The 27073-nt window shown below is 36.3% G+C and overlaps 2 protein-coding genes across 2 annotated transcripts in view; one reads left to right on the forward strand and one right to left on the reverse strand.

The window, feature by feature from the left end:
- The window catches only part of LOC145562477 (protein S-acyltransferase 10-like), a 23391-nt gene extending 12499 nt beyond the window's left edge, over positions 1 to 10892 (forward strand). The window contains exon 11 of the mRNA XM_081622773.1: positions 10786 to 10892. Within this exon, the coding sequence (XP_081478899.1) occupies positions 10786 to 10816 (31 nt within the window). The 3' untranslated portion in view covers positions 10817 to 10892. The remainder of the gene's footprint in view (positions 1 to 10785) is intronic.
- Positions 10602 to 18698, reverse strand: LOC145562476 (uncharacterized). Its single transcript, XM_081622771.1, has 7 exons — positions 18381 to 18698; positions 18154 to 18286; positions 13967 to 14070; positions 13709 to 13880; positions 13248 to 13388; positions 11367 to 11458; positions 10602 to 11269 (listed from the first exon to the last, which is right to left on the reverse strand). The coding sequence occupies exons 1-7, from the start codon at positions 18467 to 18469 to the stop codon at positions 10765 to 10767; spliced, it is 1236 nt and encodes a 411-aa protein (XP_081478897.1). The 5' UTR covers positions 18470 to 18698; the 3' UTR covers positions 10602 to 10764.
- Between the last annotated feature and the right edge of the window lie 8375 nt (positions 18699 to 27073).

Genomic DNA, 27073 nt, shown 5'->3' on the forward strand with positions numbered 1-27073 from the left:
GTTAGTTGTGCAATTACTCACATGGAAATGATTTTGGCACCCATTATGAGAGCACACTTTTCCATATTCCTCTTTTAAAGGTGTGCTAAAATCAATAATCGATCGCCAAAATCTGCATCCTTTCTCACAAAGGCTATACTTTCTTGGAAATTAGTATGATCAGAAATATCCAAAATGATTCTCGATTTGATCGGTAATTGTTTTTTTAAAAACACAATTTGATTGGTAATTAGGTCTCATGTAGGACATTCAATTCATGGATTAAGATACGCTATCATGCTCACCTAATTTGTCAGTACAAGGTTGAATCCCAAGCCCTAATACTACCTCCGTTACATATTATTTGCAACGATTAGACATTTTTCCTCTCTACTTTATGTCAAATCGTTGCAAATAATATGAAACGGAGATAGTAGGTTTTTGTTCTAGCGTTTGCGGGCTATATACTTGGAAGTAAGGGGATTGTCACCTCCAAGTATCCGCACTTGGTAAGATTCGAACTTGACTTTAGAATCTAAGGAAAAACTCTACTAAGTGTACCAAGTTTGTACAGTACTGTATATTTTTACAATAATTTTGACAGAATCCAACTAAAGTTCCAATAATGACTACCTACAATTAAGCTAGTCTCTTATACGTAGCTCTAACATATAAGGAGCTGAAAATAGATAAAACACGTAAATATATAACATTAATAACACTGATTTATACATGATATTTAAATTAATACTATTCTAAACCTTATGAACTACATATAGCATTACCCAAAAAAAACTTACTCGTATAATTTTTGTTGCACGTGTCTGTAGATATTTGGCACAATCATTAGATCAATTAATCAGATAATAATATAAGTGGTTAAACAAAAAAAAAAGTACTGTAAATAGTTAATATATGAAAAAATGAATACAATTTTCTTATAAGTTAAATAGCTGTAAAATTAAAATGAAAAAATAAACATTATACTAATTGAATAAAAATTGGCACAGTAAAGTACCTTGCACACATACGACTTTCTTTGAATCCTTCCTCTACTACAGAGTCACAAACTAATGAAATAATTCTTAGGAAAGCCGAAATTAGTTATCTACAAAACCAGATATACTTTAGACCAAAATCTAAACTCACTATTATTTTAGTTCGAAAATCACATTAATTTACATGTAAACAACAAAATCATAGCCAACTAGTGAGCTACCCACGAGATATTGTTATGTACATCCGGGTGTACGGTACATCTATGAGTATTTTATTCTCTTTTTGATGATTGTTATTCATTTAATTATCAAATGAAAAACAAAAACTAACTTTGGATTAGTTGGCAGCACGATATACCCGGGTGTATATAACAATTTCTAGCCACGCTATACATGCCATGGTTTCACTACATAACTCAAAATTCAAGCTTTAGCTTGGACTTGTAGAGTTGTAGCAGTTATTTAAGAATTATTGGCTGCTCTGATCTTCGCTAAGCTACAAATTCAAATATGTTGCTAAAATCCCATATAAACCCTGTAATATTTTCACCAAAGTAGTGCAAAAGTGCAACGACATGAGATTCAAGGTCTTAATTTCCTCAGATATTTCACTTCACAATTTCGATAAGTATTCAACCAACCTGTCTTTGGGGCCTTAAGCACGCCTATCAGCGGGGGTTTATTCAGATTAGGCTACTTACTGTATGGTTATTCCTCAGTTGCTTTTGGATTCTGGGCCTTCAGATATTTCGGTCATCTGGATCCTTGATGAGATACGTCAGACCCTGTCTTCTTTTGTCACCTGCTTTATCCAGAAGGTTCCAAGGTCTTCAGTGGCTTCTGCTCACTCTCTAGCTAGTGCTGCGTGTCGTACGGAGTTGCTTTATTCTGTTTTTTAGTTGTTTTCTTAGTTCCCTTAGTCCAAAAAAAAAAAAAAAAACATGTCTTGCCTGCTTGAGTTCATCACACCTGCAATAGCTACCCATCATTTGCAAAATCTTCTTTCACCAAAATTTAATGTTCATTGGATATTATTTTAATCTTTACGTTATGTCGCTAGTCTTTTTTTTTTGGAAAAATTGATCGGAATAATCCGACCTTTGCCTCATCCGTCCAAAATAATCCCACCTTTCGATTATTTTTTCATAATCCGACATTTATATCTCTTTTGCTTTAAATAGTCCCAACCAGTCATCCAACTTAACTTGTTATTACAAGTTACTGGACACATGTTAACCTATAATTGGTAACAAAAAATTAAAAAAAAAAAAAAACCAAAGGCATATTCCTGCAGCCCTTGCTACCGGCCCCCTACTCGATTTCGGCTACCATCAACCTTCCCCTCCCTGATTCCAGCCACCAACTCTCCCCCCTCCCCGATTTCGGTCACCAACCCAGCCCACCCATCGAAACCACCTCCTTCTTTAATTCTCCCTTCACTCGGACATCTCATCAAACACTTTCCATGCAACTCAGCTAATCAACCTTACTGAACTCCATTTACCTTACATCAATGGCAGAACGCCATGGCGGAGAAGCGGAGACTTCCCAAAAAGACACAACAACTACTCTTGCAGCTTCAACTCATCTTCTCTGAAAGATGATGGAATGTAATTGCTTGCCTTTCATTAGAAATTGGCAGAATATATACAAGCGTACAAGTTAGAGTTAGGCCTATAATTAAGCCTTAGATTAGGGAGCTAAAGGAGCTAATCTACAGCTATACTTCCTATTAATATGCACAAGATAAATACATGGCAAATATAGATATATACAATAAAACGGAATATAATTAACATTATATTCTAATAAAACCCCGCAGTCGAAACGGGAACATCACGAACACTGAGACTGGCTCGAAAGTCTTCAAATAAAATACGAGGTAATCCCTTGGTAAAAATATCTGCTATCTGATAACGGGAGGGAATATGTAGGATACGTACCTCGCCTTTAGCGACTTTTTCCCTGACAAAATGAATGTCCATTTCAATATGTTTGGTACGTTGATGTTGTACCGGATTTTCTGATAAATACATGGCACTCACATTATCACAGTAAACCAGAGTAGCCTTATGAATAGGGCAATGAAGCTCAAGTAATAAGTTTCTGATCCAACAAGAATCGGAAACAACATTAGCAACTCCTCTGTACTCAGCCTCAGCGCTGGATTTTGATAAAGTTGGTTGTCTTTTGGATGACCAACTAATCAAATTGTCACCAAGATAAACACAGTAACCGGAAGTAGAACGTCTAGTATCCGGACACCCTCCCCAATCAGCATCAATATAAGAAATTAGCTTACTCAGAGAGGATTTATATAGGTGAAGACCAAAAGATAAAGTACCCTGTAAGTAGCGTAAAATACGCTTTAGAGCATTCATATGCTCGTTCTTGGGATCATGCATATGGAGACAAATTTGTTGCACTGCATAAGAGATGTCTGGTCTGGTGAAAGTGAGGTACTGTAAAGCACCGGCCAAACTGCGGTACTTAGAAGGGTCGTCACATGGAGAACCTGCAGAAGCATTGAGTTTGGGTTTGGTGTCAACCGGAGTAGCACAAGAGCTGCAATTAGCCATGCTAGCTCTTTCTATGATCTTTGTGGCGTATTGAGTCTGAGACAAGAACATACCATTAGCATTGCGGGAAACAGCTACCCCCAAGAAGAAACTGAGAGGACCCAAGTCCTTCATAGCAAACTCGCCACTCAAAAGAGCCATGAAATGCTTTCTTAACCTGTCAGAGGAGGCTGTAAGGATAATATCATCAACATATAATAAGATGAAAGCCATATCCAAGCCCTGTCTGTAAATGAACATTGAGTTATCAGATTTACTGTGAGAAAAACCAATTGGCTACAAAATCTGCAAAACGCTGATACCAGGCTCGCGGAGCCTGTTTGAGGGCATAAAGAGATTTCTTTAGTAAACACACATGATTAGGTCGACTCTTATCACGGAACCCCATAGGCTGATGCATGTAGACGGTCTCATTGAGATAACCATGTAAGAAAGAATTCTTGACATCTAACTGATGAATAGGCCAAGATTTGGATATTGCAATGGTAAGAACAGTACGAATAGTAGCCGGTTTGACAAGCGGACTAAAAGTCTCATCACAATCAGCACCCTGCTGTTGAGTTTTTCCATCACCCACAAGACGAGCTTTATGCCTTTCAAAAGAACCGCTAGATTTCTTTCTGTGACAAAAAATCCACATTGATCTAATAACATTCACATCCGGTGGCCTAGGTACCAATTCCCATGTTTTATTTTCAATTAGAGCATTAAGTTCATCTAACATTGCCGCTTTCCAATTAGGGTCACGAATAGCACTAACCGGGTCTTTGGGTAAAGGAGATATGGTAGTGGTAGTCGTGGAAGCTAGGTTGGAAAAATATTTGGAGTTGGGTTTGTAGATTCCATTTTGAGCTCTAGTGGTCATAGAATGGGAGGGCAGGAGAGGTACGGGTGTGAGAGTAGGAGTGTGCAAGTAAGAGAGAGGTAAAGAGGCATGTGCAAGTAAGGTCCGTATGATATTGTTGATTGATTTTATGTGGCACTCGGCTTTTCCATTTTGAGGGGAGGTATGAGGGCAAGAGAGACGGAATAGCATACCATTTTGATAAAAAAAAACTCATTAAAAGTGCCATTGATATATTTTGTTCCATTGTCACATTGGAATGTCTTAATGTTATGGTTAAACTGTGTGCTTATAATGTTATGAAAAGATTTAAACAGATGTTTGACTTGAGATTTCTTAGCAATAGGGAAATTCCACAAAAATTTACTGTAATCATCAAGAAAAAGCACATAATAACAATGGCCAGAAGAACTCACAATAGGCGAAGTCCAAAGATCACTATGAATAATATCAAATGGAAAAAAAAGTGTTTGACATAGTATCATGAAAAGGTAACTTAGAAATTTTCCCAAGAGGACAAGATGAACAAAAACTCTTACAAGCCTTATTACAATCAATGAATTTACTATTACTGAGAGATCGAAGCACATCATCACCGGGATGTCCTATGCGGTTATGCCATAGATCGGAGGAGAAAGCAGTAAAAGATGAATTATTGACTGGAGGATTGGCTTAAGTATTTGAGAAGATAGGATATAGGTCACCGGCACTGTCACATCTCATTAGTTTGACTCCCGTCTGTAAATCATTCACAGAAAATCCAAAAGGGTCAAATTCAACAGAAACTGAGTTATCAGTGGTGAATTTTCGGACAGATATTAAGTTCTTAATTAATTTGGGAGCATGTAACACATTTTTCAAATGAAAGGGTGGGTGGGGTGATGGTAAAGTAGTACTACCGTGACCAACAATTGGAATTAAATGTCCACTTCCCACAACAATGTTATCATTTTTATTGCTCGAATTAAAATAAGAGGAAAAAATACCTTGATCGGAAGTCATATGAGCGGTGGCACAGGTGTCCATGTAAAAGTTATTGTCGGGTTGAGAGTAACCACTAGAAAGAGCATTCATCGCTGCTTCAATGTCCATGGGAGAGTAACTGCCAGTAGGAGCCACAGCATTGTAAGCCTGGGGACGTGGGCCCAAAAGTCCAGGCCCAGCTTGACGAGGCCCAGACGATGGAGCAGCAGCAGGTCTTGGCGTCCATGAAGAAGCCGGATATGGGCAGGGAGGCGGGTTGGGCCATTGGCTGTCCAAGGAGCATAAGGGGCCCATGGTTGTTGTTACCAATTAAATGGAACATGTGGGCCATGAAGGGGAGGTTGTTGCTGGCCCCAAGAGGAGAATTGGGTTGATTTCGGCCCTTCCTAGAACCTTTAGAAGAATTGGACTTCTTTTGCTTTCCCACTTTTGAAGCAGAGCGAGTTGAAGAAGAAGAAACAGAGTTGCTCGCACTGGTGGATGTCACGAGTGCTTGGTTGCGGTTGCTTGAACCACCTTCCTTGGATATCTGGTTTTAAATAGTCCGTTCAGCAAGTTTAAGGCGAGAACGACAGCTTTCGAATGAAGGCAGAGGTTCTTGGTTATGGATTATGTCCACCGTGTCGGCATAGGCTTCTGGTAAATCAGCGGTGAGCTTGGGGACCAAGCGACATTCGGAGAGGGGGGCATCAACATCAGCGAGGTGATCAGCGAGAGATTTTATATGATTGCAGTAGGCATCAATGGAGGAAAAATTCTCGAAGTCGAGGTCGGCAAGTTTCTCCTCAAGGTGGGTGGCACGAGAGGCTTTGTTGTCTTGAAGCATCGATTCAAGACAAGCCCAAGCCCCTTGCGCGATGTCGTCTTTGAGGAGAATAGCATTAAGGAGACCGGGGGATATGTTTCCATAAATCCAGTTCAAAACCGCAGCATCAAGATGCTTCCATAGAGTCGGATCAACAGCCTTGGTGGCTTGATAGGCGGCAATCTCCGTTGCCTCCGTAGGAGGAATGATGTGATGATATAAATCATGGACCCTAACAAGTACCTTGAATAAGGTAGCCCAAGAATGATACATGCTCTAATCATCCAATGTTACGGGAATGAGAGATTTGACATTGGTGATGGTGAGAGCGGGGTGAAATTTTGAGGAATCGGAAGACATGAGTAGCAGCGGAAGATAGGAAAGGTGGGCGTTTGTTAGGGAGGTTGAAGCCAAGGTCGAAACCTTAATCTGATACCATGAAAGATGATGGAATGTAATTGCTTGCCTTTCATTAGAAATTGGCAGAATATATACAAGCGTACAAGTCAGAGTTAGGCCTATAATTAAGCCTTAGATTAGGGAGCTAAAGGAGCTAATCTACAGCTATACTTCCTATTAATATGCACAAGATAAATACATGGCAAATATAGATATATACAATAAAACAGAATATAATTAACATTATATTCTAACATTCTCAATCCCTTTGTGGGTTAACTCAATACCCACCCCAAATCATCGACAAACGAAAGAGAGAAAACAACAAAGACCCAATTTACAGAGGAGTGAGAAAACAAGCTTGGGGCAAATGGTATATGAATTTCTAGAACCCAGAAAACAAAATTCGAATATGATTTGGTATGTGCATTCAGCACACCAGAAACAAAGTAAAAACAAAGTACAAGATATTAAAATTATTAGATGTAGACAATAAAAAATATAGTGAATGAAATTAGCTAAAGAACACAAACATGGTGGCTCAGCAATTCCGAATTTACAGAGGTGGTTCGGTGGTGGCCGGTCGGGGAGGGTGGTCGTAGCCCCAGTTAATCAATTTGTTTATCAAATGGCAAAATGGTAAATAAAACAACATAAATGTCCAGTCATCATGCCATTTTCGTAAATATATCAACAACAGTGGGACTCATATTTAATACTACCCGTTTTTTATTAGTTGACACGTTTTGACTTTAACACTATTCACATACTTCCCTTTGACCATGTTTTTGTAATTTATACGTAATGAAAAATATAATCATGTGGGGTCTTAGATTCGTCACGGTATATATTTTCAAAATATCAACTTTTTATAATATTTACTTATCGATAATTAATGATATTAACGGTTGAAATCATGCATTGACAAACGTGACTAAAGAAACGTGTCAACTAAAAAGAAACGGAGGAAGTAAAAAGTTGTTGATTTATTTGCAATTTTGCCATTTGATAAACAATTTTTGTTTATCATATTGATAAACTTGTATTTTCTTGTTTTTTTTAACAATATTTATTATTATTATTTTTTATTAATTTTTCTTTATTTTGTTTAAATTGACCAACCACGTGGTGACACGTATGCAAACAATCTCATGTCACAAATGGTAACCTGTTTAGCCGGTCTTAAGTCACTTGGGATCATTGGCAGCGGATTGAGTATAAGGGTCGGATTACTAAAAAATAATCGAAAGATGGGATTATTTTGGACGAATGAGGCAAAAATCGGATTATTCCGCGCAATTTTTCTTTTTTTTTTTGTTCCTTCTCATCTTTCACCTTTTAAATGAGAACAACTTAGATAAAAATTTATGGACATAATTTTCTTCCTGCCTTCCATAGTTCCATCTCTTCACAGGGAACAACTTAGTTCGGTTGATGGGTATAAATCCTTCTATAAAATTAAACTTCTTAGTTCAGTTAAAATATATGTTTAGAAAAATAATTCCATTCAATCTTTTGACCGTATCTCAATGGCGGATTCCCTTACTCGGATACGACACTCATGACCCATACCCTACTCTTAGCAATATAGCTTCTCTGTTTCTTTAGTTGATATGTTTATCTAGTTACGTTAATCCAACCATTAATATTTTTAATTAGGAAAAATTGGCCGCAACAACACCAACTATGACAAAGGTGCGTGTAGCAGCACAACCTTTCAAGGGTGCACTCAACATCACAAACTATGCGCTTGGGTGCACATAACAACATAAATGACATTGGCAAAATGTAGATTTCTTCTAAAAGTGAAATCTTAAATATTTTTAATGCCTTTTTGTTTAAAAATATTTTTGATTAATTTCAAAAAGTTTTCGCCATTATTTTCTATCGTTTGTTTCTTCAATTACTTTTTTTACATCTCATGTGATGATTGATTTAGTTTCCTCTTCCATTATAATTAATTTTTTCCCTTTAAATTAATTCTCTCTTAACCTCCACAATTTAAGTGTTGTACATCAAAAACAAAAAAAATCAATTTGACATATCCTAAAATCCAACTCTAAAATTATTTTTTGAATTAAGTATTTGAAATCACTTTGTGGGTTTTGATATTAGTATTTAGAAAGTTACCTATGTATCCTGAAATCTTGTAGAATAAAGGTATTTAAATGGTTTTATTTTTTATTTTTTATTTTATTTATCAATTTAGTATTTAACTAGGTGGAAAGGGATAGGAAACTAAGTCAATCATGTGAGATCGACATTAGAAATAGTAATTGGAGAAGCGAACAAAGGAAAATAATAGCACAATTTTTTTTTTTAAGGAATCCGCTTAATATAATGGTGGAGGTCAAGAAATGCTTAAATGAAAAAAATAAATAAAAGGTAAGGCTAATTTAGTTACGCATGATGGAAAATCATATATGTTTAAATAATGTTTAAACAATTATATAAAATAATAAAGATTCCACTTTTTTCCATGCAACCTTAGTTCATTAGTGTCATTTATGCTAATATGTGCACCCAATTACATAGTTTGTGCTGTAAACCGCACCCTTAAAAGGTTGTGCTGCTACACGCACCTTTATCATAGTTGGTGTTGTTGCGGCCAATTTTTCCTTTTAATTATTGACAAGCAAACATTATAAAAAGTTTATATTTTGAAAATATATATCACGACAAATCTAATAAGATCGTACATGACTACATTTTTCACTATCCACTAAATATGGTCAAACAAAAATGTGTGAATAATACTAAAGTCAAAATGTGTTAACTAAAAAAAACGGATGTAGAAAGAAAAAAAATAGTTTGATAGATAAAAAAAAAGGAAAAATTGATTCTAATAATCCCACCTTTATAGGGCATCTTCTTTTATTGGTCCCTAACCTGTTGGTAACCTATTTTATTAGGTTAAGATGCTATGTATTACTTTGTGATTAGTTGAATTTCTTAAAAAAATAAAAATTAAATTAAAAAAACTACAAAAATAAAAATAGAAAACCAGTCCACAAATATACCCCACGCCACCACCCCCAATCCTCCCGGCAGCCCCTCATCCCCACCCACATCGCCGGAACCCCATCCCCATCACCACTCAGCGAAAATCAACCCCCCTTTCCCTTAATAAAATTAGATTCATACTAAAATTTTGAATCAAAAAACTATAAAGTTCCATTTTAGATTTTTTTTTTTTTTTTTTTTTTACTTTTTTTTATTGTTGTTCTTCATTTGTTTTCACCCAGATTTAAACTCTTAGATCTACCCAATTTCAATTATTTCATTGTACTACTATATATATTTCATTGCTTCAAAACAAAAAAAAAAAAAGTATATATATTTCATATAGGCATAAAGCCCGAAAATCTGAAAATTAGTAGAAGAATCTTTGAATTTCAACTCAAATTACGATTTCAATTGAGTTTTTTGAGCTCCATTAATGGCGATTTCAACGATTGCGTTAACCGAATCCATGTTCAATCTACTCTCATTCATCTGAAGCTGTTCGACGTCGGGGATGGGAAGGTGGATGGTTTTCGAGGTGGGAAAAAGGATAGAGGGTGGTATTCGTGGGTGGAAATCGAGGTGGTTTTTAAGGGAAAGGGGGCTGCCGGAGGAGTGGGTGTTGCGGTGGTTGGGGGCTGTTGGGATGAACTGTTTTTTTTTTTTTTTTCAATTTTATTTAGGTTTTTTTTTTTTTTTTAATTTTTTTTTTGACTAATTACTTAGTGACATGTCTTAGTTAAATAAAAAGAAAAAAGAGTTTACCTAATATACAAGTTACAGGTCATAAGGGACCAATAGAAGAAGATGCACTATAAAGGTGGGATTATTAAATAATAATCAAAAGGTGTGATTATTAATAACAAACCGGGCAAAGGTGGGATTATTTAAAAAAAAAAAAAGGAAACAAATAGGAAACATGTATGCCTATCAATTCAATTATCTCCTCAAGGAACGACTAGACCATATATACCTTCTAAATATAGCCATAAATAGAACTTTAATCTTCTACAATCACAGTAATCCGCATTGATGCATCACAATATAATTAAATTGACCAAAATGAATATTGTTTGAAAAGAATCACTTTAGCTATATATGTATACATGTAACAAAACATTAAGATTTATATAATGTCAAACCCTTTCTGGCTACTGCCTCATGTAATGGATTTTATGTTTTGCAATATTTTAGAGCTTCAAAACGAGCACTGAGAGCATCATAGTCCGGCAACTTGGGATGAATAGAAGGAGTCCCAGGTTTACCATGCATGCCACTGGGAGGCTGTTGTTCCATCTCGATATCTTCATCACAATCCGATTCATCAAATTTAATATCAGTATGTGTACGGCGAACGTTGTAGCTGTGCCGTCTTGCAACGTTAAAATCCATATTGTCTGAGTTCATGTCAGTGTTGCTGTAGCAATAATTTGCAGCTCCTCCTAAACTGAAAGATCTGTATTCCCTTCTTTGGGTTCCCAAATTACCCTCTTCGTTCACATGATGTGGTGGTGACTGATTACTTCTTGTGTTGATATCATAAGATGTTTGAGCTAGTTGGGCAGCAGCTTGGGCAGCAGCAACAGCGTCTTTTGCAGAATCAGCAGCTGCTTTTGCTGCTGATGCTGCATCTTGATAGTTTGCACTACCCATCTCATTACCACCGCCACTTGATAATCTAAAATAAGGCCAGAAAGAGATTAAGGTTTACGGACCTGATTGTATATAATTCAGCTAAACAAGCATTGATAATTTGTACTTGGAAGCTCACAGACCTGGTCGTAGGCTTCTGAGCTTCAGCAGATGGAGGTGCTCTTCCAGAATTCAATGGCAGGCTTCCAGCACTAACAAATTTTCGTGGTCCCTCCTAATCAGCGAAAGAACATAAACTTGTAAACAAAACAATTTAGAAAGATGAATCAAGATAGCTGCATATTAACTTCTGGGGAAACCATTCCCTATTTTCCTTTCTTGATCCATGTCGAATGCTTCCTGACAAAGTTCAAGTTGGATATGTTTTTCACATAAGGGTGTAAATTAACAGTAACTAAAGGACCCAGAATATGAAATTATATACATTGCTAATTTAAGTTAGCATGTATAGCAGCTATCCAGCAAAGAATTGAAAAGACTTTTTATCAACATTAATTGTTAAGAATTTTTAATTTATTTCAAAATTGTTAAAACAAGTATTTTAATTAAGATATGAGTAACTCCAACCTAAAGGAAAAAAAGAAAGAACTTGAGGCCCAAAATTCCAATAGCCATGGGATAGATTGAAGTAGCCAGAATCACAGTAGAGAGAAAAAAAAAAAAAAAAAAAAAAAAACCGGAGCCTAATCAGTGATATTAATATATAAGCCCCTTGTGTTTTTTAAAAAAATATATAAGCTCAATGTGATAGCAGCTCAAAGCTTAAAAAAATTCTCTACGGATCTCCACATGAAAGTTCGGAATTAAGATAATTGGTTTTGAAGGCTGACAGAATATCAATGATATGGAAGCCAAAAAAGCTTGGCAGCTAGACAAGCTACATTGGCTCAGGAAGCTGAAAAGAAGTTGTCATTTACAAGCCAGAACATTGCTTGACCTGATTTATTGCCTAGGAAAATCCAAGCACAGTGCCAGTAAAAAAATGGATGCCATCTTTGAAGGCACGCTATGTTCTCAAGAGGGCAGTTTGTCCCATGCAAAATTATCCTATCATTCTTGTATAATTACAATCATAATAATAATAATAATACAAGTGTAACTTGGAAGGAACAAACCTTACCTGGATTCCGGTAGCTATGACCAAAGAAGCAAATTGAAAAATTCACAGTTGATTTCATCTCACTATCAAATTGAAAACTACAAGTTGAAGCTAGCTGCTGCTAACACATACAATTAGCACACTGATTTCATCTCACTAGCAGCAAATCAACTAAGGAAAAGGCTAAAGTAACCTTTCTTGCTGTTTAAGTCAGTAATTATCTGATTATTAGGTATTACTTCCTTTCATTAGCTGTCTAATGGATCTCGCTTGAGCTGTTGAATGAATCTAAGAAGCAAAAGATTTTGACCTTGAATCACTACAACATGGTTTGTTAATTCAGAAAATCAACAGTCTCTGATTCTATGTTTTTGTACCATGAGCTAACTTACATATATTAGCCTTTAGAAAATTCAAAATGTACCCAATCAAATTGAAAACTACAAGTTGAAGCTAGCTGCTGCTAACACATACAATTAGCACACTGATTTCATCTCACTAGCAGCAAATCAACTAAGGAAAAGGCTAAAGTAACCTTTCTTGCTGTTTAAGTCAGTAATTATCTGATTATTAGGTATTACTTCCTTTCATTAGCTGTCTAATGGATCTCGCTTGAGCTGTTGAATGAATCTAAGAAGCAAAAGATTTTGACCTTGAATCACTACAACATGGTTTGTTAATTCAGAAAATCAACAGTCTCTGATTCTATGTTTTTGTACCATGAGCTAACTTACATATATTAGCCTTTAGAAAATTCAAAATGTACCCAGTCCATCTGGTTCTGTTAATCCAAAAATAAGAGCAGAAAGCATTTTATCATGCACTAATTTGTACCAACGAAGAAATTTAAGTGTGGAAGACGACAGCAGAGAATTAAAAAGTCGAATGACAAAGACAAACATACAATGCGCTCCTCTGGAGGCTTGAGAAGCTCTGTCTCTGTCTCAGTTGTATCCCATTCAACCTGGTACTCCTTCGCTATTTCCTTCATGACCTTGAGCTTTAATTCTCCAGGAGGGTTTAAAGCAGAGAGCTTTTCAATTAGCTGCAAATGAAGAGATCAAACATATATGCATCAAATACTTAAAAGGACTAAAAAAAAAAAAATTAAAATACAGCAGTACAAATCAGTACAACATATTTTAGGGATGATCATTCTCAAAGGTAATTATGGAAAATTCACCACCATCATTGAAATAAGAAACTGATGGGCATGATATGCAATTGTAACTGCAACAAAATATTAATGAAACAAAGTCATTGTTATCGAGTAGTCTCATATTAACTAAAGACTTAGGCGTACAATTTTGTTACTTAACACATTTTATCCAAAGCAACAAAAAGAATTCCAGCAAAATCATATACCAAACGATTTACACCACTGTCAGGTCGCAAGTCTGTAGCTGCATCTACAAAATCTTTTCCATATTTTTTCTGAAATATATCCCGTATTGCTAGAAGTTCTGGAATGTCTGAGCATCTTGGTCCTGCAAATATTAAACTAGAGATGGCTTCCTTCAAGTCCGAAGGGCAGTCCCTACAAGTAAAAACAAAAAAAATAATTGAGAATGTCTATTTATTTTTAACAATAACACAGGTTAAAATTTGGGAATAAGATCGCACCTCTGCTTTGCAACTATAGAAAGTCTTGTAACTAGCCTTTCACAGAAGAGCTCAAGAATCTCATTTGCAGCCATCATATTCTGCTCCCGGATGACATGTTCAACCTACAGCAGAAGATAAAGACCCTTCAGCTACTCAACAGTTCATGCTTCAGATAAACCTGCAACTGACCCAGTGCAAACACATACATATAACAAGTTTATGGAGGAAAGTGCAGTTAGGCAATTATTCCCACAAAAAGTTAAATACTCTATGTAGTTAAAGAGTTCATATAAAGCAATGGCAATGCTTCTACTATTACACTGCCCTAAGTTGAATGCGTCAATAAGCTACTCAATAACTCTCATTTTGCTGCTGAAGAGTAATACTATCAATGTTTTTGCAAATATAGAGAGTATGGCTAAAAGATTGTTGCAATTTTTTATAGCTTCAGATTGGGAAGCTATAAATAAATTGTACTATGAAGCAGTCCAGTACTTTGAGGTAATGGTCAAAGGGCTGTCACTCTGCCTTGTTCAAGACATTGAGGCAATGATCAAATATTGTATCTAATGTGCAGAAAATTACTTCCTCTGTTTCTTTGATACTGCAACATAGAGGGGAATTACCAGCAAGTATAACGTCACTCCAATACAAGCAATATATTATGTTCTCTAAGATTAATACACCAACAATATCAACGTATAAAATGCAACAATATAGCAATTGAACAAGCGTAAACAATCAAGCAAATGACACACTATGTTTATGTGGAAAGCCCCTATAAAAGTAAGTAAAAACCACAGCATGATGAGGGATTCCACCCAATTGCTCTTATTTTTTTATTTTTATTTTTTTTTTTTTTTTTTGTAAAAAAAAAAAAGAATGTTAGACAGAAGGTACAACAGCAATTAAGAACTACTCTGCGAAGGTAATAATTAAGATTTGCCACAAGAAACAGGGTGGTATAGGAGCAATATCTCACAATTACTCGCAACAAACAACAAATATAATGGTGAAGATGAAATCCTTGGTGTCCCACACAAGTTGTCAACATTTGAGCAACATCGGACTACGGATGAGCTACAATTGGAGGTGATTCGTGAGACTGCTCTTTGAAAAACATGAAATGGCTACACTAAAAATCTGTATTTTATTATCTGGTCTCACTGATTTTCTCCCTCTCTTTTCTCCTCAATTTAGACACACCTCTACGACTTTTGGTGCTCCCCTAGTATATGAAAACTGCACACCAAAAGTCAGAACTTAAGCTGAAATTTACACAACTTGTCCCAAAAATAACATTAAGGAATATGAGTTTCTTCTTATAGGAATGGACCCATATCCTAACAAATCTTCCCCTCCCAAATAAATAGAGGTCGTTTCCACTCCGACAATCGAATAACAAGTCTAAAACTTGCCTCTTGGCGGTGCTTTTTTCATCATGTCCGAGTAATTATCATCGGTATGGATTTACTCAAGCTCAAGAAACTTAGCATCAAGAACATCTTGTATCCAATATAGCTCACATCAATGTGTTTTGGCTTTGCATAAATGGAAAAATTCTTAGCAAGATGAATAGCAATTTGACTATCATTATGCATCACACATCTCTTTTATGTAAACCTAAGTCGATCACTTCATCCATAATAATTTCTTACATGCCTCTCTTTGAACTCTGATTGAATAATGGATAATGCCACACAAATCTATAATCTCCTGCAAAAGTGATCAAATAACCCGAAGTAGACTTCCTTGACTACTCTTTCTACATTGCGAGCGGAGATCCCTATTATGCATCACACATCTCTTTTATGTAAACCTAAGTCGATCACTTCATCCATAATAATTTCTTACATGCCTCTCTTTGAACTCTGATTGAATAATGGATAATGCCACACAAATCTATAATCTCCTGCAAAAGTGATCAAATAACCCGAAGTAGACTTCCTTGACTACTCTTTCTACATTGCGAGCGGAGATCCCCTGAAGCTTAAAAGGAACTTTGAGTTTTTTTCAATCTTGAAAGCACCCTTCTATAATATTTTAATTTTTTGTTGAGTAGTTTAAAGATAGGTTGAAAAAAGAGGAGCCAAGTAATATCACCCAACAAGTTAGAACCAAAATAATGCATTTCGTAGTATTCCAATGCTAATACCTTGTAGATATCTCATAATGCATTTCGTAGTATTCCAATGCTCTATCCCAACAGCAAACAACTAACTACACACAAGCTATATCTGACACAGTGCAAACCATCAAACTACCCATGACTAAAGAATATGGGATATGCAAGGTGCTTTTTCTCTTCCATAGAACTTTGGCTGAAACTCAGCCTATGATGCAAAGCAAAAGGAGAATTCATTGGTTTGCATACTCCAAACCTTCTAAACATATGCTTTTTGTGAACATATGTTTTGTGTGACACCCACAACATTGAACCCTTATAATCATGAATCATGATTGATCCGCTTGCCTAAAATGCTCTAAAATACTATTTGCTAGCCTGAGTTTCGTCATATGATTAGTGTTATTCATCAAATAAAAATGATGAATTGTTAACATTAATGTTCAAACCCATGACCTCATGCTCATTATACTTTAACTTTAACCACTATTTCAATAACACATCTTATGTTTACAATGATTTGTTAAAAACACTTAACCATATTCATAAACTTGAAGATTAATGTTTAAATATCCAACAAGCTATAATAACCAAAAAAAATTTAATTTCTTTTATTTGCTCATACATAAAAATAAAACCTATAGCTATTTTTTATATATGTATCTCCAAATATGTATTGATGTTCAATGGTGATTGGAAAAATATATTTCAAATAATACGAGTACTATAGTATATGCAACTAATTAATTTCATCTATATTTATATTTCATCACATAATTTTAATCTGTATAAAAGCTCATTTTTAATATATATTATATAATGACTTGGGCATCGCCCGGGCCAAAAATTAGTTTAACCCTTTTTAGCATGTTACCAACATTTGTAGCATAATGATAAAATCTTTGCCAGATTATTTCTTAAAGGAGACAAAGCGATCACAAAAGATCTACTTATAGCTATAATAACAAAAAATAATCTAATTTCTTTTATTTGCTCATACATAAAATAAAACCTATAGCTATTATTTTATATATGTATCTCCAAATATGTATTGATGTTCAATAGTGATTGGAAAAATATATTTCAAATAATATGAGTACTATAGTACATGCAACTAATTAATTTCATCTATATTTATATTTCATCACATAATTTTAATATTTATAAAAGCTCATTTTTAATATATATTATAAAATGACTTGGGTACCTGACCAAAAATTAGTTTAACCCTTTTTAGCATGTTACCAACATTTGTAGCATAATGATAAAATCTTTGCCAGATTATTTCTTAAAGGAGACAAAGTGATCACAAAAGATCTACTTATAGCCTTTGCCCCCCCACCCCCCAACACACACACACACCCACAAAGGAGTCAAACTTAAGATACCATTGTATTGGAGCCGGCTTAAGGCAATATAAGATCATCTTGAATTTGCACACATACTTTTCCTTTGCATTGTATTTGAATCCCTCCAGTTGTTCGAATTGCTTAATGTCCATTAGGCTATGAGTTTCTTCTTATGTGGAGAAGCCCATTAAAGATGGTATCTTGTGTAATTTTCAACCCAATATCTAAAACTTCTTTGAGAAGCTTCTTTATTGACTTTTGGTGTGCTTTTGCTATGTTTTGGGGAGCAATACAATGAGAAAATGTAAGGATGAAATTAGCTAGGAAAGAGAGAAAAATACAAAATGATGAAAGTAAAGCCATATTATCAATGTCTAATGTTATTAATTGATAAAAATTACAATAACTTAACAAGTTAATATTAGGAAAATATAAATTGAAACGAATCAAACAGTACCCTTAATGAATATATTTATAATTATAAATCACGAAACAAAGTCGGAGTAAATCATGAAAATAGTGTTAAGGTCAAAATGTGTCCAACAAAAAAGCAACGGGGGAAGTACAAAGCTAATCAAGGCTCAAACCTCTCATTTCAAACAAACCAATTCCATAAATAGAAAATTTCTAATTAACACTAATAATCAAGAACAAAACTCATCAAATTCGCAACCCAAAATAAACCCACCAAAATTTTTAGAAATAGAAATTCAAAAATGGTGAAAAATTACCCGAATTCGAGCAGTAGCATCCTGACCCGATTGAAGAAGCAACGCAACATCCCGTCTCATTTGGCGAACCACCGTCTCTCTCTTATTCCGCAACAGCTTAATTCGAGCCGTCGTCATCCGAGCCCATGTCTTACTGTAATCACCCAAAAACCCAACACTTCAGAAACCAAAAACAATTCAATCAAATCAGAAAAAACAGAGAAAAATAAAATAAAAGGGGTAAATACCATTTGGAAGAATTAAAGTCTCGTCGAAAATAAGCCCCCAATTTAACGAGTTTCTTGCAATGGATTCTCACTGCATAAGCAACAGACATTATTTTCTCTCTCCTACTCGTACTCACTCACTGAGTCACTGACTCGGTTTCGCAGTGAACGGAGAGAAGATGAGTAGAGTGAAGAAGAGAGAGAAAAATGGGAGAGGTTGAAGAGGTTCAGTAAATTGATGGAGTTTTTTAACGGTCAGTTTTGTTGGGGTGTGTTGTCTCTCAACGGAAACGGAAACGGAAATGGAAATGGAAATGGAAATGAATTGTCCGACCTTAAAGCTGGAGTGCAATGGGGAGAGGCGTTGAGAGTGTGATCTTAGAAAAAAGAGCCGTTATGTTGTGACGGGGAAATGTGGGTAAAGGGGACTTTTTTTGCCGACTCAATCGGGTAATGGGATCCTATGTGGCTTTTTTTCCTTGTACAAGGTTTCCTATGCTATTTTTTTTTTTTTTAAAATTTTTTTAAAACGGTAAGGAAAATAACCTTGATTAAGTGTCAATTCTCACGATTTTTTTGGTCCTATTTACGGGTTAAACACTATTGAGGGGAAGGGTAAGAAATCCCGACCATCAAAGTGTCTCTAGTGAAAATTGAACCCTCAACTTTAAGGTTAGAAGGTACAAGTACAATCCTTATGACTAAATTAAGCTTAGCTTGGTAAGATTTCCTATGCTATTTGCTTTTTTTTATTTGAAAAAAAAAATTGATTCATAAATAAAGTCATACGACATTTACAAAGAAATTTAGATCTAACAAATACATAATAATTGAATCAAATAAAAACATTCCGTAAGCAAAGCTACAATCGTTGCTGCAAATCGTACATTCTTCATACTCTTTCATATCGCTGCGATTTACAACTTTTTTCGGCAAGGGGGTCTATCGATCTGTTGTAAGCAGTGCAGAAAATTTCCGTCTGATTCGTTAGATTGTAATCGAAATATTAACTTCTTTTTCGACCCCGCACAAAATTTTACCTATGAAACAACTCTATAGAAATCCACGAAATAAAAAAGCAAATCCTCCCTCAAAAGTGAGAAGAAAAACCCGATCTTTTGAATGAGTCAAATCCTCGTAAAGAAGAAGAAAAACCCTATCTTTCGAGGGAGAAATGTTCCTCCTAAAAGAGGAAGAGTTATTGTAAACCTAAAACAATAGAAAAAATACACAAAAACAAACGATTGGGGCTTTCCACCGATAAAATCGATGGAAGCCCCTCCAAAATTCAACATGGAGGCTAGGATTTTAGAGAGAGAAGAGAGAAAAGAGAGGCTAGGGTTTTTATAACCTATGCTATTTGCTTACAACAAGAATTGCTTTTTTTTAGATGGGTCATTTTTTTTAAAGAAGTCCCAAAGGACACTAAATTTCATTAATTAAAGCCATTCGGCATCTACATTTGACAATTAACAATAATGAAAACGAATTTAACAAAATCAAACAAGAATTAATCAGGGAAGGGCTAAGAATCCAAATAAACATTCTCGATTTGTTGTCTCATACAAATTTTTGAGTGGATTCGTCGTCGCTTCGCAATTTTGGGAGAAAGTAAATTCTTATGCTGATTCCATAACCCGAATCTGAGCCATAATCAATCGTAGCCCCACACAACCGGAGACCAAATTAAACACAAATAAAACCTTGTCGTCTTTCGAAGGAGATCGAAAAAACCTTGTCTTTCGAGGGAGACATTATTGTAACCTAAGAAACAAAAAACTTAAAAGAAAATGAAGATTGGGGCTTTCCACCGGTGAAATCCGATGGAAGCCCCTTCAAAATTTACAATGGAGGCTAGAGTTTATGAGAGAGACGAGAGAGAAGGCTAGGGGTTTTTTTTTAGACGAGTCATTTTTTATACTCCCTTCGTCCATTAGTAACAAGTCTGTATACATTAGGAATGATCTTTATACATTAGGAATTCCCCTCGTGAGGAGAGCTTCCTAATGTTTATTTCTTCTTACCTTCTTAAAAAAAAAAAAAAGTAACAAGTCTGTATTCCTTTTTTGGGTTTTCAAAATTAGATGTTTATTTTTATTTAAAAAAATAAAATTTTTGACAATATTTCACTCCTTTTGATGAACTGTCATTATTTTTCTTTGATTTTTTTTTTGTACTTTTGACATCATTTTATAACACATTATCTCTCCATCTCTTACTAATTACCAACTACCTTTTATTTCCCTCTATCTCTCCCTAACCCCGCATGCATATTTGTACTTTTCAATCATGAATTTTAAGGAATCTCTAAATTGGAAATAGGCTTGTATATAAGGAACGTAGGGAGTACGTAGTAAATGAAAGTTTTAATATAGATGTACCATAATTTTTTAAATTAAAAACAAAAATGTGGAAAGAATATTTAATTTTTCACTCTTTCTCGGCTCCAGAAATTGTTTAGGAGTTTATGAATTCAAAAATGATATATTTTTCACTCTTTCTCGGCTCAAGAAATTGTTTAGGAGTTTATGAATTCAAAAATAATGTACTACCCCCGTTAAATATTAGTTGCAACTTTGGGGTATTATTTGTGAGATATAAAATAATCCAAAGTTGCAACTAATATGTAACAAAGGTAGTATCTAAAAGAAAGGAGTAAGTATAAGTTTATCACATTGATAAACATTTCAAATGGCAAATTGATAAAAATATCAAATAAAAAAAATTATAAATAAATCAACAACTTGTTATTTAAGAGCATCCACAATGATTGCATAAAAGGAACTGCTTGCAATTTCTAAATAATGTAGAGCTACATGCTAGCCATTGTGGAGCTACATAGGTTGTAGCTAAACCAAACTACATAGCTCTTTCACTCCACCCAATACACATATATTGATTTGTTTAATATTTTTATGCATTTTTTTATTTATTATAAAATGATGTAGCATACTGTCACAGTCACTTTTAGTCGACCTAAGCTAGGCCATCGACCACCCCGCATAGGCGCGCAAGGCCTTTGGGATCCCACTTGCCTAGGCCAGCAAGTGCATGCTTGGTTCGAGAAGTGAGGCTATAATATCTCACTACCATGTCTAAGACTTGTGAGGTTATTAGGGATAACTCCCAAGTGCTTAGGCCATGGTGCTAGCAAAGACTTGGTCAGCTTGGCCTTGGGCCGCCTATGGCTAGTGCGTGCGTGCACCAAAAGAAACTCGGAGTGTTTGGATGAGCAAAACTCCATAACAACCTTTGATATTTATTGAGGGGACTTATTAGGACCCTAATGGATAATTCATGGCCATACGACCAAGGTTGGGTTCAAGAATCGGGCTCGAGAGCCCATTATTGTGTTACTGTCAGTTGGGTGTTCACTAGTATGTTTTAGCCATAACAAAATAAAGCTCTATAGGGAGCGAGTTGTCATGGGTCATCTTCCTTGCCAAATAGAGCGTAATTTGTGTCACTATGGGGCTTGCCCTTGGTGAGCACTTCCCCCTATAGAGCTTATTTAGCCTAGGTAGTAAAATCCTAGTGAACACCAAAGTGACAATAACACAATAATGGGCCATTTGGAGGATCAAACGAAGTCCAAATGGGCCCAAATTTGAAGGTCCACCGTATTTTGGGCCATGGAAGACCACGGTGATGTCAGTTTTCCGAGATGAGGTCTCGAAGTATAAGTTTTGGCAGCAGGTAGTCTGGAAAACGCGGGAAGGTTCTAGAAGATTTCGGAGCTATCTACAAGGTTCTTTGGGAGACTATTCTAGAGTTGATGACTCTAGAATAATCAAGAAAGGTCAAGTACATAGTAGGAGTCTTCTAGGTTCTTCTACATATGTACATATATAACTCTTGTAAAGTTTTAGAATGTTCTAGGCTAGTCTTTAGCATTCTAGGTAGAGATGCAATGGATCGGATTTGGATCGGGTGGAGCTTCACCCGCATCCATCCATTATTCTAATAGCTCCATCCACATCCATCCGTTATCCGCTTCACCCATCATCCATATCCGTCCGTCCATCATCCGCTAATGAAACGGGTGGAGCGGATGACAAATGGATGATTATTAAAGTGAAAAAAAACTCACATAAACTTTAATTTTCGGTTATTTATATAATATTTTTTTATTTTATTAATAAAAAGGAAACAATAACAACATATTGTTTGAAAAATTAATTTGCAACAAAAAAGTACAAGTAATTTACTTGCACATTTCATATTCTATTATTAAAATTCTTAGATTAAAAATTTAATATGTGTTAAACGAGTGGGTGGATGGTTAGCGGGTGAAAAAAATATCATTCACATCCGATCCGATCCATCATCCGCTTCATCCGTCACCCGGCCCGCTTGTCATCATAATTCGTGTTTTTGTCCATTTATTTAAAGCGGGTAGAGCGGGTTAGCGGATATCCACTTAATATTGCCATCCCCAATTCTAGGCTTAGATGTGTGTAGAAACCTCCATGTATGTAATTCCGAAGGAGGTGCGAACTCTCTAGATACTTATAGTCTAGAACCCTCCATTTGAGGAGGTTAGGAATATTTTAGATGCAGCTTGTATGTAGGATGAAGCACTATAAATAGGCTCCAAGGCTCATTTGTACATTCAAGTTTAGAGCAACACAAAAAGCATTTCAAAAGCACTTGTGTTCTCTTGCAACTAAATTCTTTCCTTCAAACAGTTAGAGAGTGTGAGGAAAACCAAGGCACGAGGGTGCCAAGTATGTGATCGGGCATACTAGCAAGGGTGATAGTTCGTGTGCTCAATTGTCTACGACACTTAGTCGTAAATTCGGACTAATGCACAAAGGGTAAGTGCTTAGTTCAATTAAAGGGGCTTGTTAGCACCAGGGGTCGTGCTAGAAAACATATTTAAGCAGCAGAAAGGGTTGTGCTACGTGGGCACAAGGAGTAGTGCCAAAGGAGGAGGCCTGACTTGTCTTACGACGGACTGCAAGCAGGTGGCACACAGTGCGTGATTAGGGTAAAATAGTCGGCACGTGACAGAGTGCCCACTCAAGGGGTTAGTGGCTGACCTAAGGGTGACCTTATGGCATGGGGCCTTAGGTGTAACACCCGACCCCAAACAAATTAGGGAGGGGTCTATTGTCACGAAATAAGCATCAAGGCCAACAACTGTCCCCACAGACCAACACAAGTCCTTACGCCACATTTTGTCCTCACTCATGCGCACCCCGGGAAAACTTCCCACAACGTCACCCATCCCAAGACTACTCCTAGCCAAGCACGCTTAACTGTGGAGTATCTTAGCATATGATCTCTATAAAAAGAAGATGCATCTTGTTTGTATGAGTAATATATTTAATCCCTTTAAAGCAATTATGAGGGGTATTACATTGGGCATAATCTTGGACACAGGATGACCTATGGGGACTATAGCACACTTGGATGGCTATGGTGGACACTTGATAGGACAAACCAACTCGATAGCCCCGATTAGGGTGGATGCGAGGTGACCAGCAAGGGCCTATGGTTTAGTACGGTGAATGCTAGCTAAGTGGTGTGTGGTTTGACTAAGAGATTCCCTTGGGATCATGTTAAGGTGTCTATATGGTCTACTAATATGGTGAAGACCGTAGTGGCTCCGGCATGAAGGAACAAGTGCGGCCCGGGTCAACGATGACTATGGTGCTTTTGAGGGAACCATGGGCTTGCGTGGCCATATGTTGGATGCTAAGGAAAGGCCTTGGCTAGTAGATTGGTCTAACCAAAGCTTCCCTTGGTGGAATATTTATATTAGGGACTCCTTGACGGTTATACTTAGTGATCGTGGCCGCATGCGGTTTCCTTAATTGTGGGGATTGGCTAAGTAGTGGGGTTAGTGGGCAGTTGAGGTAACCACCCACGTTGCACCACTCTCCCTAAAATATCGGGATAGTTATGCTGAGGTGGCACGTGGCTAAGTATGGTTCCTAAAATATAGGACTATGATGTTAGTAGGTTGACTAACGGTTATCTTGACCAGACCTTTGACTGAGGTCAAACAGGAACGCGGTTAAGCCACTATGGATGCGATTCCTATAAAATAGGAACACTAGAGTAGTGGGGTGTGACCAAGGACGTGGGTAGTTATTGTGAGAGGATAATGCCACGTCATGTGGAAGTTACACCACTTACTTAGTGGCCCTAGATAATGGGAACACTAAGGGAGTGTGCAGTTACACTAATCAGGAGGTTAAGCGCTACATATACACACTGATGCATGTCTCCTAAAATCTAGGAGCATGGCATAGTGGGACTTGGCGGTTACCATGTAGTAAGAGGATAATGCTGGACGTGGGTAACTCCCCCAGCACGTGGATAAGGTCAGATGTATCCAAGTAAGCATGCAAGTAGTGGGCGGTTATTAGTTCATGGGTGTAGTGGCGTAGTGGGAAGCCATCCTATCTGACTGGGCTGTATTCGGTGCCTATAAATAAGGTTAGGCATTCATTTTTTGGGCATCGAATTTAGGAGCTCTAGAGAGAGATTCTAGAGAGAGAAACTCCTTGTAATTTGTAAGCCACGAAATTAATAAAGTGTTTACATTGTTGGTGCTTTGTCTCTTGCTTGTGTGCGTTTGTTATTTGTTGCTTGAGTGTTAGGCTGGTCTAGATTTGGTCTAGGCGCCATCACGGGAACCTTCTAAGTGCCTAACTTAGAAAAAAAGAACTAGTCCACAAAATATCCCATGACAATTTGGTCCGACCTGCCGGAAAGGCAAGTAAGTTACGCAACAAGATGAAACCTCCTCCTCCTCATTCTGGAAAACCAACATGGTCTATTGCAAATCCTACGCTCATGAAATTGACCTTCACTAGGGACATCCACTAGTAGAAAAAAGCAAAAAGGCACCCCTTAATTGCCACTGGTTCAGTCCAAACCGGTGGCAAAAATAGGCTAAAAAATGGGCGGACAAATGAACCAAGAATAATGGCACCGATTCAGTTCAAACCGGTGGCAAAAACATATAGCGCACTGATTTGAACCGGTGCCAATGTGAATTGGTGCCATTAGTTATTAAAAAAAAACCCGCCCCTTTAATACCCCCCAACCCTAACTCTCCTCTCTCCCAGCCGCACTCTTTCTCTTTCCTCTCCTCCTCTTTCCTTCTCCTGCTCCTCGTCTCCTGTTCTCCCTTCTGTTTCTCATCTCCTCCTTTTCTTTCTCATCTCGATCTCCTTCTCCCTCGTCTCCTTCTCCTTCGTGTCCTCCTCCTTTCTTTCATTCGAAAACCACCACGAAGACCACCACTTTCACATGCAACACCGACTTTTCCACCACCACCAGGACCACCACGAACACATGCATGAGCAAGGTTAGGGTTTAATCCAAAATTATTCGAGGTTAGGGTATAATTTCTTGACTTTTCTAGGTTTAATTTCTTGATTTTTTTGGGTTTAATTACTTGATTTTTCTGGGTTTAATTTCTTGATTTTAAATCCACTTTTTTTTTTTTATTTTAATCGATTTTTTAATCGAATTTTTTTTTATTTTAATCGGTTTTAATTCGTTGTTTTTTTATTTTCTGGGTTTTAACTGATTTTCGATTGTGTGGCTTGTTTTAATTGATTTTTTAACTTATTTTAATAGATTTTTTTTTATTTTCTGGGTTTTTAACTTATTTTAATCAATTTTTTTTCATCGATTTTTTTTTATTTTAATCGATTTTAATTCGATTTTTTTTATTTTCTGGGTTTTTAACTGATTTTTGATTTTTGATTTTATTTTAATCGATTTTTTTTTTATTTTAATCGATTTTAATTTGATTTTTTTTTATTTTCTGTGTTTATAATTGAAATTTTTTTTTTATTTTCTGGGTTTTTTTTTATATTTTTTTCGCAGCTAATTTATTTTAATTGATTTATTTTTTTGTTTTAATTGGTGTAGGTATATTGATTTAGATCTTAAATCGAAGAATCAAGATGCAAGAATATTGATTTAGATGTTGTATGTGTTTTTTTGATTTCGATGTTGTAATTTTTTTTTTGATTTATATTGTAATTTTTTTTTGATTTATATGTTGTAATTGATCTATTTTATTGATCTATATTGTAATTTTTTTTGATTATATATTGTAAATTTTCGATTATATTGATTGATATTCAATTTATATTTTGATGTTCTTATTTATTTTAGTCGATTTAATTTTTAAGTGAAAAAAGACAAAAAAAAAATGATTTTTTGGGCACTTTTGGCACCAGTTAACCGGTGCCAAAAACATTGAATTAATTTTTTTGGGCTTTTTTGGCCCCGGTGCCAATTCCAAGCACCGGTTCAAACCGATGGCTTTTTCATGCACTTATTGGCACCCCCCAAATTGGCACCGGTTCAAAATCGGTGGCATTGAGGGGTTTTAAACCGGTGCCAATTTTGTTTTTTCACCTAGTGATCCTCGAGGGCGTGTCGGTCAAGTCCAAGGATGTCAAGCCTCTCCGTGCCATTGCTGGTGAGCTGAGCGGTTGTGTGCCTCCTCCAAGGACAAGCACCCCTCAGCCCGCAAAGGAACTAGAAGATCTCCTTGATAAGGAACCCTTGTATGCTAGGGTAATTACTTACTTGGGAGACTTGGCGGGTGAGGTGATGTACCCTAGTGACCCGTGGTTTTCCCTTGTGAATGAGAATCGTGAAAGGCTTGGGTTCAACCTTCAAGATCCATGGTCCTCGTGGTGGGACCGACTGAAGGTAGAGGAGATGTTCTCTATGGA

This window comes from Chenopodium album, chromosome 10 (genome assembly GCF_948465745.1).
Source record: "Chenopodium album chromosome 10, dcCheAlbu1.1, whole genome shotgun sequence".
Classification (NCBI taxonomy): domain Eukaryota; kingdom Viridiplantae; phylum Streptophyta; class Magnoliopsida; order Caryophyllales; family Amaranthaceae; genus Chenopodium; species Chenopodium album.

Bases quoted from the DNA above. Each gene is read 5' to 3' on its own strand.
- LOC145562476 (XM_081622771.1), bottom strand. From the start codon at position 18,469: ATGTCTGTTGCTTATGCAGTGAGAATCCATTGCAAGAAACTCGTTAAA. The intron at 14,071-18,153 runs GTAATTTTTCAC...CTTCTGCTGTAG, and splicing joins ATGCTACTGCTCGAATTCGG to GTTGAACATGTCATCCGGGA. The intron at 13,389-13,708 runs GTATATGATTTT...CTTCATTTGCAG, and splicing joins ACAGTGGTGTAAATCGTTTG to CTAATTGAAAAGCTCTCTGC.